The sequence below is a fragment of the Vanessa atalanta genome, chromosome 9 (genome assembly GCF_905147765.1).
Source record: "Vanessa atalanta chromosome 9, ilVanAtal1.2, whole genome shotgun sequence".
NCBI classification, from domain to species: Eukaryota; Metazoa; Arthropoda; class Insecta; order Lepidoptera; family Nymphalidae; genus Vanessa; species Vanessa atalanta.
Genome location: NC_061879.1, coordinates 2789701 through 2802956, shown reverse-complemented (window position 1 = coordinate 2802956; position 13256 = coordinate 2789701). Strand labels below are relative to the sequence as shown.

Genomic DNA, 13256 nt, shown 5'->3' with positions numbered 1-13256 from the left:
CACAAACTGGAACTTCGGATTAGCTACTTCAAGGGAAGCCAGTAGGTGTCAAGATGGTATAAATTGACAAATCATTCAGATTAAACTCTATAGAGTTTACCTTAAACTATGCCTATGCCTACAATTTTTAGAATAATAATTATGTTTGTAGTTTGTTTCCTTATAATTGCTTAAGGATAAATAAATAGATTTTTTACATCCATAACACCCACGAATTGTAAAAATTTCATTCATCATAAACAAGCGTTATGTCATCAGCATACATCATCAGTCATGGATGTATGCCGAGACAACATCTAAAACTAAGTTGTTTAAGAACGGGCTAAGAGCCGAGCACTGGTGGACCCATACAGTGATTGGGAAAAGCTCAGTATCGCCATCAACGGTTCTAATCACGGAAGCGGAATTGGGAAAATTTCAAATGTCAAAAATAAAAATTTGCTCAACAACTTCACCTTAAATATCCCTAATAAATACTGTGATATGTCTTCAAAGTCTCTAATGCTAATTGAAGTCTTCGCGAAAATGGACTTCCTTAGATTCATAATTTCCTACTTCGCTTCAAAAAATCTTACATTTTTGACTGCTTTCCTATGTTGGAAGCCAGGTAAGGATAAAATAAAATGTTTTTCTGTAATAATACTTTTGCTTGCGATATTTGGAAAAGACAAATAAAAATCGGATGAACTGTTATTTCAATTTAACGTTGGGTCTTACTGCCACTCAAACTTATTATAGCCGATACTGTAGGTAATTACTTCCATAATTATTTGCATAAATATTAAATTTTTTAAATTCCTAAAATAGCTGGTACATAGGAAATTTGTCAGGTGTTCTTAAACCGTCATATTTTAAAGTATAAACTAATCGTAAAACGTAATCAAATCTTTCAAAGGACAATGCACTTTGCTGTGTATAATTTACTTGAAGTCAACACATCGTATACAAAATGCAAACAAGAGACTGCAGACGCCTGAGTTGAGATACAAACGAAAACAATGGCAGGCTTAAGAGCTTAGATAATATTATATAATATAGAACTAAGCCAAATAAAAAAATTGGTTCATATTTGATACTGAAATTCAGTTATATTTGCTTCTTTTTATTTCTTTCTAAATGATATGCATTTTTAATAATGTATTTGAACTATTTTTGAATTTAAAACTTAAGCAAACAATTATATACTGAAATTTTATATGGCTGACGAAGTTGCAGTCATTGCTTTTTTCCTTTTCAGTTCTGATAATATTTATTACGGAGAAATAGTAAAAGTTAAATACAACTTAATTTTTTTATAAAAACTATTGTCGCTGAAGGTCGGAAAAAAATCTAGACTTTTTTTATAATTATGTGATATTTTTTTTATATATCTTGGCCGAAGGGCAAGTGGGCCACCCAATGGTAATTAGCAATCGCCAATGTGCCTCTAAGCTTGAAAGCTAATATGTTAACCCCTTTTTGCCTCTAGTTACCCTGGCTCACTCTTTCTTCAAGATGGAACACAAAAATTCTAACTATTGCTGTTTAGTAAAATATCTGATAAGTGGATGGTACCTACCTGACGGGCCTACACAAGGCCCTACCACTAAGTAAAAGTACTCAACTTTAAAGTCCACTTTAAAATCTCTCTATATGCATGCTGGTTCTTTTTCCCCGTTTTAGTATTTTTGACGCGCAGATTTTAGTGTAAACCAGATGCGATGATTACTACAGCTGTGGAACAGCGAACAGTTCCTACCGAGATCTGCGCCAAGGCGTGATTCACATCGTGAATTCTCTGAGAAATGTAGAGAACATTAAAATACCGCTGTCGTTTTAATTACAGAAAATGTCAATAAACTGGCGATGTTTGGGCGTGAGGCAGGTGTGAGGTTGCGCATCTATCAGGACTTCCAGCAGCTGCCGGAGTTGCCTCCTTATCGCACATTTAGAGAGGGAATGCTACTCGACACCCTTTGTGATAATGCAACACTCGTTTTAGATAAAGTGAGACAAGATCAACTTATGATATTCTTAGCGAAAATATTACATATAGGGAATTTACATTTAATTATATTATCAATTAATATTTGTTTATTACTACTATGAGATTGCTTTCACCGTCTCTTTATCTCTCTTTCTTTTTCACCCTAGCACTCCCTCTCTCTCTCTCTCTCTTGAAAATTGTGCCTCTATTTTAATTTAATATGTATTATTATCGATAATAAACTCTCTAGCCACGTTTGTCTGTTTATAGAGCATTCTCCACTATCAGGAAATACCTACTATTAGAATTTTCATTTATTTTTCATCATTATGTCGATTTAGGCATGTCAATTATGCATGCAAACATTTTGTGCCAAATAGCTAACGTTAGTGTGATAATAATTATCGATCACGTTGAGAAAAACGTGCCGCATAAGATATTCCATGTGCGGCGCTGTGCAAATCGATAATTTGGTGCAATTGCTGAAAATAATATATATCTATATAATTTAAGAACACTAAATAAGTTTTTTAGTAAGTAGGTACTAATTGACTATTCACCTGGAACCTCTCTCAGGTCAAGACCAGGTCCAAAGCTTTCTATTTCTCTAGGTTTTAGGCTATTTTTTGCCATTGTGGACCGGCATTTTTTTGATATCGTCTTCCCATTTTGACCTTTCCAAAAGTATCTGTTTGTATCCTCTAGAATCTTGAAGACTGTATTTTCTTATTGTTTAGCATACTACATTCTTATTTTTGATTTTGTTGGTGAATTTCTATGTTTGATACGCATACGTTTGGCAAGGAATAAGGCAAGAGTTCGGGGCCTTTTTCTTTAAACTGATCTGCATTTCGATTTTAAATATTTCCTTGTAACTCCAATATATATTCCATGTATGATTGACTCTTGTTTTTACTTCTAATTCATAGCTATCACTGCCAGATTCAATTTGTTTTCCCAAATATATATAAAGATCTACATATTCTATCTTATTCAACCGTTAATTTAGATTTTGTGAAATAAGTCATAGCTGTTCTTTGTGATATTCAATTCTAAACCTACTTGTATTGTATTTGTAAGCTCGTCTCCGATAGTAAAACCTAGTCCTCTGCAAACCTTAAGTATATAGTTTAGCTACTTAATAAATTACTGAAATAAAAAATTTTGGCCGTAAGGGGTCTCCTTGTCTGACTCCTCTCTTGACTAGAAAGCGTGGGTCTAAAGTTTCCAGCTTTACTCTATTGGAGCTATTTCTGTATTTTTTCTTTAATTGACTGTTTTAGTATTGTTACAAACTTTGGGCATTTAGAGTGTCCCATATACTTTCACGTGAGGTCGTGTCGAAATATAAATCAATTCAAGTTTAAAATCAGAAATAGTTGATAATAAAAGTCCGCGACACTATATGTAAAACGAATTTCAGCCACTTTTTGCATTCCACATATACATAATATTTATTATTTTTTTATGTTATGCGTTTTTAATCTATCTACTACTATTATGCCTTTAAAATTAAATTGAGCCTTTAATTTCGACCGTACCGATCAATCTTTATCGTGTCTTCTCCATCGCACGTGACATTGGCGAAATAATCTGTGCCTTATTGAAGCAAAAAAAAAAATTTTTTTAAATAATAATTTAACTATTTTTCTAGGCATCTGAAAATCGTGCATTCAATTTGCGTCATTCCTGGCTCCTGATCGATGATTCGCCGTACAATGTCAGTAATGTGGAGCAAGTTTTAGAGAATACTATCATCCTCCCCGATGCAGACTTGACATGGGCATCGGCAGACGCGTTGATGGATGTGTACCGGGTGAAACTTGGAGAACCGCTTGTGGTATCTAATCTTGGAGTTCCAAAGAGTCAACAAGAGCTTCAAAAAATGTGGCATACGTTACCAACGGCTGTTACAAGAAGAAAAGATTTAAAAAACGTTTATTTGAATTCGGCTACTATAGTAAATACATTATGACGTTATTATTTGTTTTTTAAAGTCTAAAATCCTTCACTTAAGTATATTTTTTGCTAATAGATCAGCCAACCTCAATATTTCAAAGGATGGTCGGATTTAACAAATCGACAGATCGATACCTTCCCGAAGTTGACGTATCCGTTACTTATGCTGTGCGGCGAAGATTTACATTTCAGGTTCGCAACAGTTTTTCATAAAATTAGTTTCTGATGACGCCATGTTTTAATTAAATTTTACTTAACGTAAAATTATGTAATAACATATTTATATATATTTTTTAACCCTGGTAATGGACTGGTTGTTAAATAACTTATAAATACGTCAACAGTTAATGAACTCATAGAACTCTATTAAATCCTCACGGACAGCTCTCAATATATGTGGTGGTTATATATGATGTAAAACAAGATGGATATCCATCCTCCAAGCCCTAAGACAAGCCTAAGTAATTATTTCGGATAACATTTGCCCACCAACACGTAATGGAGGAGCGGGATGTTAGGCCAGCAATGAAAATGTTTTATAAGTATATTTTTATTAAAGGTTTAATTTAAAACAAGTGGACTTGTACGGCGAAGAGCGTAACGGCACGTTCAACGGTCTGGTGGGGCGTATGCAGCGCGGAGAGCTCGAAGTCGGCGTCACCTCCATGTTCATGCGCGCAGATCGCTGGCGAGTTCTGCACTACTGTGCTGAGACCGTGGAATTAAAGCAAGTTTAGATACAGACTTAGTTATTTTGTCTAACGATTTTTTAGCAAAACCATCATATTTCTGGTTATTACTATCCAATGCGACGTAGAAGATAATTTCTTCTACCTACTATTACGGCTACTACTATGAGCTTAGAATTAACTCGTCTTAATAATTACTTTTAGCATATTACCAAAATGTTTTAACAAATTATAACATTCTCAAAGTAAATGTTTCCAGGGGCGCCTTTTTGTTTCGTCAGCCGTCTCGCTCGGCGGTGTCGAATGTGTTCGCGCTGCCGTTTAGCCGCGGGGTGTGGGCTGCGTCAGCGGCAGTGTTCGCGGGTGCGGGCGCACTGCTAGCACTGTTCGGGAGCGTGGCGCGGTGGAGTCGCACGCCCGATCACGCCGCAGTCAGGCTTACAGTCACGGAGAGCTTTACGTACGCGATCGGCACTATATGCCAGCAAGGTCTGATCGCGCTTTAGGTATAATACCTTGATCGTGTGTAATCTAAGCCTTAAATTTGTTACGTTTTTGTAGGTTCAGATTTATCTCCACAGCTGTGGTCCGTCCGGCTGCTTATGTTTTGCACACTCCTAGCATCGCTATTCGCGTTTACATCGTACTCAGCAAAGATAGTAGCGATCCTGCAGGCGCCGAGCAACGCCTTACGCACAATAGATGATCTCACACACTCGCCCATGGACCTCGGTGTACAAGAGACCACTTACAAAAGAGTTTATTTTGCAGTTAGTCAATATTCAATATTATAAATATTCAATCCATGACAGCGAATGTATGGCAATATTCATTTTGTATGTTCAATAGGAGAGCAAGGACCCGGCGACACAAGTGTTGTATAGACGGAAGCTGCTGCCACTGGGTGAGCGCGCCTACTTAAGCGTGGTAGACGGCATCGCGCGTGTGCGCTCGGGTCTATTTGCATTTCAGGTTTAAATAAACTTTCATTTTATGGGGAAAAAGAAAATCTCTATTAGACGAAACTAAATATTGCTATTGGGTAACATTGTAAATTGTGTTGTCAAAAATGTTGTTAAATGCAGGTGGAACAGAGCTCGGGCTACGACATTATTAGCAAGACGTACACGGAACGTGAAAAGTGCGGCTTAAAGGAGATCAAGGCGTTCACGCTGCCCATGGTGGCAGTGCCCGTGCGTAAACACTCAGGGTACAGGGACCTGCTTGGTGCTAGGTATTACTAGTGGTTACTATAGTACTATGATTACATTTGCATTCTTATGTACTTGACTTGTAAAAAAGGCATCAAATTGACGGTCGACGGCACTTTCAGACTGCGGTGGCAGCGTGAGGTTGGCTTGATGGATCGCTTCCGGCGCGTGTGGATGTGCGCACGTCCAAAGTGCGATGCGGGACGCGGTGGCTTCGTGAGCGTTGGACTCGTGGATATCCTTCCGGCTGCGCATGCGCTGCTCGCCGGAGCACTGGTCGCCGCTGCGCTGCTGCCGCTCGAGAAGCTACTGCGCCGACGAGGAGCCGTTGAGCGCTCAAGAGCGTTGACTCGTGTTACGTAGTAGTGACGTATTATTCTCGCGTTTTGTTGCGTCGTTTGCATGCACTTGTGTTTGATAGCTTGTTAGTGATTTATCTTAGAGGGACAATTTGATATAGATCTTAATTAAAACATGATAATTTAGAGAAATATCGTTTTTTTTATTAGATTCTATGTAACGAATAAAATATTTCATAATAGATAGAGAATAAGTACTATTTATCCTACATATTTTTGACTGGCACATAAAAAATAAACAATCATTTATAAATATTTGTTTTAAAAATCGTTTCAACTCTGTTTTTAAAGACAGGTAAGTAAAACATTTTCATTCTTAATTATTTGTAAATTTAAATCTTTAGCTTATTAATAAAATACTTGTTTCTTAAAAATAATTGGCTACGAAATATTGCAGGGACTAACAATGATTGAGAGTACGAAGTTGCGGTTTTACCACGTTTCATAGGTACCATAAAAATATCTTCAACCAACTGTACTCTCCTCTTTGTATCTCAAACTGAACTAAACACGCAACACTTATAAAACTAGTTTTGAAAGCCATAACACGGGCTACGTCCGTCTCAAGCAGCTTGAAGTTGTTAGAACGTAAAGCACGCGACGACGAATAGAGTAAGTAGAATGGCACCGAGCAGCACATGGTCCAGCAACTGCGCCGCCGCTGCCCACGCGCTCCACTCCGCATTGCTGCCCTGGAAAATAAAGATACGACTATCGTTCATATAATTTTCTTTGAAAAATCGTAAGTTCGAAGGTGTCAAATTAAACTTTACCTCTGGAGGTCCGAGCTTGCAAAAGGTGGAGGTAGATGTAACGAGAACGCGTAACGCGTGCGGCGGAGGTGCGGAGCAGCGCGCCACGCGTAGCACCAATGCTGCGCCCGCCGCCGCCGCTGCGCTGCACGTGCACGCCGCGCACATCAGCGACATAGCGCGCGGCGCCGACGTCGAACCCGGCAGACGCGCTAGCGCCGCGATCAACCTGTGCCATGATATAAATATAATTTTAAGCAATTTAATTTTAATTAAAGATTAGCGAGCCTTTGATTTCTTATCTACCTTATTATCGTATCTCAGTTAGCAATAAATAAAATAAAGGAATCAAAGAAATATTTTAAAAGATCTATTTACATCTAAGCTTCTGCTACTAAAGTAACTGCACACGAAAACCTTGAGGTATTTAAACTTAAACTTAATTGAATTATCTAGAGCGGTTTCTACAATCGACTAACCACAAGGCAGCGGTAAGGGCTGCAGTCGCACAGAGCGCAGGTCTCGAAGCAGGTGGCAGTAACATAGCAGCTACCAGCAGCACTATACACGAGTACAACACTGCCATTGTCGCAAGTGCGTGTGCGGGCGCTCGCCTGCGCATAGTCAGTTTCCACACTAGCACTTGCTGTTCTACGTCCAATCGCTGCCATGTCATATCTGTACTTCTCACTGATAATAGTTCCCAAGTTCCTGATTCGAATACCATCGCGTGCTAAACAATAATAACATCATCATTTATTCATAATGCAAATAAATATAATGTAAAATCATTAAATAATGTCCATGTCTAACCTCCATATCACTGGACGTTAAATTAAGTTCATCAGTAGTATGCGACCGGGAGCCAAATTTGTAGATGATCTCATGCACATCCCTGGGCCAGGCGTCGAGAGTAAGAGAGAGAGGAGAAACGAGATCGAGACGCACAACCCAAGAGACGCGTCCATCGCTGGTGAGTCTTGCCCGCAGCCCCACGTCGCCACCGATGCCACCAGCGGTGGCCGCGCTAAGCACGCCCACGTCAGGTAGCCATAAGCGTTCTACTGACACTAAAGCTTTACCACAGCCCCAACTAGTCGCATTCCAAGAAAGACGTTTGTCCTCCCAACTCTGCAAAAATAAAAGAAAATTCTAAAATTACAATATTATAAATATTTAAAAATAGTAAGTAAGTAAAAGTAGTACGGCTATAAGTAAAATTTCTCTATGAATATATTTAAAGTTTCATATCACTTCGACAAATTAACCCTAACCATACTAATGCGGAACAATTATTATTTATGGATAGATTCGATAAAGCTTATAAATATATCTTTCTTTAGGCAAACTGGTAAATACATAATAGTCCTACATAAGGAAAGTTCCTTCAGTGGTTCTCACCGACCAATAAATACTGGCGCTGTAAGAAATATAACTGTAACCATAGCCAACCGTAGGAACTAAGTAATCGTATCTGTTGTGCGGGTTGAAACTTTTCGAACCGGAACTCAAAAATAGTGCTGTTTAACGTTTTAGAATAAGTTATTATTTGACGGGATTATCTTCTGAATGGGTTAGCCAAATTATCACAAAACAGAAATAATGTTTTATCAAAATCGGTCTGGGAACATTTTTGACTACTTATAGCTGCTCCTGATAATTTTGGATTTTCAGAATACTTTGAAAAAACATTCCGTATATAATCAAACAAAGTATTTATTTTTACCCAATTAGAAATTCTTATATCTAGAATTAAATATAAAAACTCATATTATGTGACGTCAGTGATAAACGCCGCAATGCACGTATTACTGTAATCTTGAATCTGTATATAAATGTGCCATTACTGGGCAAAGGCCTGCTGTTATGTTAACCCAGATATTTGCTACGAATTTTTTTCATAGCTGATTAGTACTTAGCTTTTCGTCCGTCTGGGTAGATATTGCCCACTAATCAGCTATTCTACCAAACAGGAATACTAAAAATTGTTGTGTTCCGGTTTGATCCTTCAAAGTGATCCACGGGCACACGGGACATAATATTTAAGTTCCAAAGTTTGGTACCACATTGGGAATATTCTATATATAGCGCCAATGTCTATAAGCGATGGTGACTTATCGGATGTCCCATTTGCCCCTCCGCCTACTTTTGTTATAACAAAAAAAAAAACAATCATCATTGTTCCGTATATAGAAGTGTAAATGTTTCAATTTATATTAATTACGTACCAAATACAGTGCGGCTAACAATCTGACAGTAGAGGTCTTCTCGTCAATGGTGGCATGTTGTACGTCGAGTGCGGCCTTTACGTGCACGGGAGAGACGAGAAACGCACCGCGGTCGTATTCCGCCAGCAGTAGATCCACTTGAGTCGATATCGACGTCACATTATCACACAAACACGTTACTCTTCTTGCGCCTATTAAATCAGTATTAAAATAAAGAATATTTTACCTGGGAAAATTGTTTACTAAAATTTCTGAAAACTTCATTCAAATATTACGCGTTAAAAATTGACGTTTGTCAATTGTCGGTTATAAAATGGTGAAAAGAGTAACTACAGAGTTTCTTGCAGGTTCTTCTCGGTAGAATCTACTTTCTGAACCGGTGGTAGCTTTATACTTAATTCAGTACTGCAACATGACGATTCGAAACGAAATAATATTTTGATTTGATTTGATTTGTCGTCAGATATTTCTGATAAATATTAGTAGCTGTTAATATTATTTTTGTCATATCAATGACGTCACCACAACGGGGCTACCGTATTATTATTTAAACAGTAGTTGATGAATTAGGTCTAGCAAAGATTTATATGTTCCAATATAATCTTACAAAGTGATTTAAAACCCAATAATAATAATTCTAGTCACTAATATACTAACACCCACAAACAATTTCAGTTATAGGTATTTACAATTTAAATGGTTACGAATCAATGAAAGTTTAATAGCTTTAGTTTAACAAGGGATAAACCTGATACGATAGCAAAACACACCTGAGCGCAAAACCTTTTCAAGAGTATGGAATAGGGTATATTATTTTTTACCGATAATAAAGATGTGAAGTACTATCAGCAACGCTGCCGATCCGGACGCCATTTTACACTGACTACCATTTGGAATAAGGGCTCCGCGTGGATGCGTCCAATCAGTTCTAATCAACATTTTTTTGTTTTGAAACAAAGTAATTATAATTTAAATACAAGGAAAACACTTCGCGAGTGATCAAGAAAATGATATTAAAGTAATATTCTTATATAGTATGCTTAATTTAATAGAAGATTTGAAGCGTATCATGAACTACTTTAATAAAGTGTTGCGATAGATAGATTAACAATAAAGTATTGATACTATATAACTGGTGTAAATATCTACATGAACTAAACTAACGCTAATATTCCTTAGAAAATGCCCAGATATGGAAAAAATTGCACAATAAAAATCAACATATTTATATTTTTACTTTGTCATTAAACATGACGAAGAATAAACAGCCGTAAGAAAAATAGCATAGGCGTTGCTGTGAAGAAAGAAAATATATGAGAGGACAATCGTTAGCAAAAGTATCGCTCCTTCTTCATATATATTATATACTAGCTGGGCCTGCGACTTTGTGCGCGTTGTTTGAATATAAGTTATTTGGATATTGTAGCGTGATTTTATTTTTATTCTATATATAATTCTAAAATAAAAGTAGACTAAGTTACCCCTTATTACATCCGCTATCTGTCAGTGAAAGTCCCGTCGAAATCGATTCAGCTGTTCCCGAGATTAGCTGGAACAAACAGACAGACAGACATACAGACAAAAATTGTAAAAAATGTTATTTTTGTATATGTACCGTGTATACATACATATGCATTTAGTAAAAATGGGTTATTTTAATATTACAAACAGACACTCCAATTTTATTATATGTATAGATTTAATATCACCCTAATATACGATACGATACATACATGTGATTATATCTCATGGCAGTTTTACAAATTGTGTCCTTTTCATTGACGCCACAGTTATTGCACTTCTGTAAGCGCCGATGCGTAGGCGCACTATCGTGCTTGCGTCCGGCGCGGCGCCACAAGGACAGACTAATATTCTCAGGGTATTTTTACATTGTATCGCTATAATTGTTACTGGTTCGTTGACAGATTATGAAAATTCAGTTCGGTATAATCTATTGCAATTTAAAAAAAAAATATTATCCGAGTACTAACCCTATTAGTAATCGCATCGAAACCGTATAATTTTAATAAAAATCATCATCTCTCCAATCCTTTAGTAAAGGTCAACGTCCATTATCACCCATTACGCTCAGGCTACATTATTTTCTTTAACCTACAATGTTATTAAATAAGTAATACATGATCTTTTAAAGGATTTGAAAGTGTTCATCAATTCTTATTGAGTTATTATTATTTACAAAACTTTTTTTTATTGTATATGTTGGCCGCCCATAGACAACGGCGCTGTAAGAAATATTAACCGTACCTTAAATCGCCAATGCGCCACTAACCTTGGGAACCAAGATGTTTTGTCCCTTGTGCCTGTAGTTACACTGTCTCACTCACCCTTCAAACCGGAACATAACAATACTGAGGACCGTTGTTTGGCGGTAGAATATCTGATGAGTGGGTTGGTTAGGTACCATCCAGACAGGCTTGCACAAAGCCCTACCACCAAGTAAACTTAAGACTGCGGAATACGGGGAGATGTTTCAATAGCCCGCACAGAAGAATGGACTTAATGCGTTTTAAATTATTGCATTGGAATTGGCCATATAGTTGTTTGAATATACAAGGGTTTCTCGTATAGATCTCTGTGTAGACCTGGGCGATTACTCATCAATTGTTCTAGTACCGGAGAATGATGCTGTGTAATTATAGGCACTAATTATATTTAGATTTGATCCCGTTGTTTCATACAGAACTTTACAGTGTCTCTGAGAGAAGGACTACTTACTACCAGGTAGCTCATTTTCTCGTCTAGCTACTATTAGTACTACTTAAATATATAACATTAAGTCAATATGCTGTAAGTTTTTAATACAACGAAAAACCTTGTTTTTGGAGTATTAATAAATATAAGATAGTTTGAAGAATACTAAAATTGCAAACACATATCCATACAACGCAATAATTGCCAATAACGTTACGCTATTATATATAGTAAAAAAAAACACATTACCAAAAAGGAACTTTATTAACATGCTTACATCATTGTTTTAACATTTTTTAATAATACGTACTTATAGAATGGATTTTAATAAAATAAAACCTTGCAACACGAATTTAGAAATAGGTACAATACAGTAAGCAAAAAAAAAACATTTAAAATAAACTACAAACAAAAAATATTCCAGCATATGATTAATAAATGCACTTAATACGTTTGTAGTATTAATAATAATATAACGAAATTTGTTACTGTTTTCTATCGTACATTAACTTAAACACTATTTCACACATTACATACAAACACCCGATTTTGGTCATAATAATAATAAAAAAAAAAAAACATAATTACTCTGGTGATTAGTGAGTTTGTTTTCAACGGAGCGATTAGTGAAATCAGTGCGGACAATGCCGTCGCGTTTTTCGTTTCCTGTCACATAGCTTAATTCTGAATTGACTAATTCTGAATTGACTAATTCTGAATTATAAATGAAGATATATTAATCACGAACTGTTTGTAGTGCATAATATATCTGAGCTAACAAAAAATTGCATTTTATCTATGTTTTTACTTCTCCATCGCTTAATAAGCTACACAGTAAAGTCATCGAAATTGCAAAGTCTACTATAATCTGTGGTGATATTTAATAAGATTAAGAATACATGGTATGACCGGAGAGGTCGTTTAAGTTACAAAATCGTTGTTAATTCACATTGTGTGTAATACGTTCAATAATAGCCAGTATAATAACCGCTAGTATTCACGTTATAAAAAGGCCGACCCATAGCGCATGTTAGCTTTCGCCCATAACTGAGAATAAAAATAAAAAATCTTTCATTATGTATTTATGTAATGTTTGTTCGTTGTACTCATCTATGACATATTGATTAATGTGTGCTTTGTATCGAAGTGTGAGAATAGACTTGACTTCTATTTATCTCATAACTAATAGCATCTTCAACCGCAAACCTCGAAAGTGAGTTCCAAGATTACTATTTGCCAGTCTTCCTATCTATAATAAATTTATATAAGCTTTATTAATATCTATTAAATATTTTTTCTTCGGTATATCTACATAGCAAATACATATTAGGAATATCATATATTATAATTTATGATGGTATTATAAATATATTTATGCCA

The 13256-nt window shown here is 36.2% G+C and overlaps 2 protein-coding genes across 2 annotated transcripts; one reads left to right on the top strand and one right to left on the bottom strand.

Moving 5' to 3' along the window:
• Positions 1 to 525: 525 nt before the first annotated feature.
• LOC125066347 (glutamate receptor ionotropic, kainate glr-3-like) lies at positions 526 to 6267 on the top strand. The gene is made up of 10 exons (XM_047674397.1): positions 526 to 607; positions 1826 to 1986; positions 3621 to 3926; positions 4002 to 4117; positions 4485 to 4652; positions 4874 to 5103; positions 5176 to 5384; positions 5464 to 5586; positions 5700 to 5848; positions 5948 to 6267. Exons 1-10 carry the CDS (start codon positions 526 to 528, stop codon positions 6186 to 6188), a joined length of 1785 nt encoding a protein of 594 aa, XP_047530353.1. The 3' UTR covers positions 6189 to 6267.
• A 115-nt stretch (positions 6268 to 6382) lies between these two features.
• LOC125066256 (ligand-gated ion channel 4-like) lies at positions 6383 to 10075 on the bottom strand. Its single transcript, XM_047674261.1, has 6 exons — positions 9986 to 10075; positions 9165 to 9355; positions 7750 to 8067; positions 7416 to 7669; positions 6958 to 7165; positions 6383 to 6876 (listed from the first exon to the last, which is right to left on the bottom strand). Exons 1-6 carry the CDS (start codon positions 10035 to 10037, stop codon positions 6766 to 6768), a joined length of 1134 nt encoding a protein of 377 aa, XP_047530217.1. The 5' UTR covers positions 10038 to 10075; the 3' UTR covers positions 6383 to 6765.
• Between the last annotated feature and the right edge of the window lie 3181 nt (positions 10076 to 13256).

Coding starts and splice junctions, on each gene's coding strand:
- LOC125066256 (XM_047674261.1), bottom strand. CDS start 10,037: ATGGCGTCCGGATCGGCAGCGTTGCTGATAGTACTTCACATCTTTATT. Junction 7,670..7,749: donor TAACGTCCAGTGATATGGAG/GTTAGACATGGA, acceptor ATTATTGTTTAG/CACGCGATGGTATTCGAATC. Junction 7,166..7,415: donor GCCCTTACCGCTGCCTTGTG/GTTAGTCGATTG, acceptor ATCATGGCACAG/GTTGATCGCGGCGCTAGCGC.
- LOC125066347 (XM_047674397.1), top strand. CDS start 526: ATGGACTTCCTTAGATTCATAATTTCCTACTTCGCTTCAAAAAATCTT. Junction 1,987..3,620: donor CAACACTCGTTTTAGATAAA/GTGAGACAAGAT, acceptor CTATTTTTCTAG/GCATCTGAAAATCGTGCATT. Junction 3,927..4,001: donor ATTTGAATTCGGCTACTATA/GTAAATACATTA, acceptor TTTTGCTAATAG/ATCAGCCAACCTCAATATTT.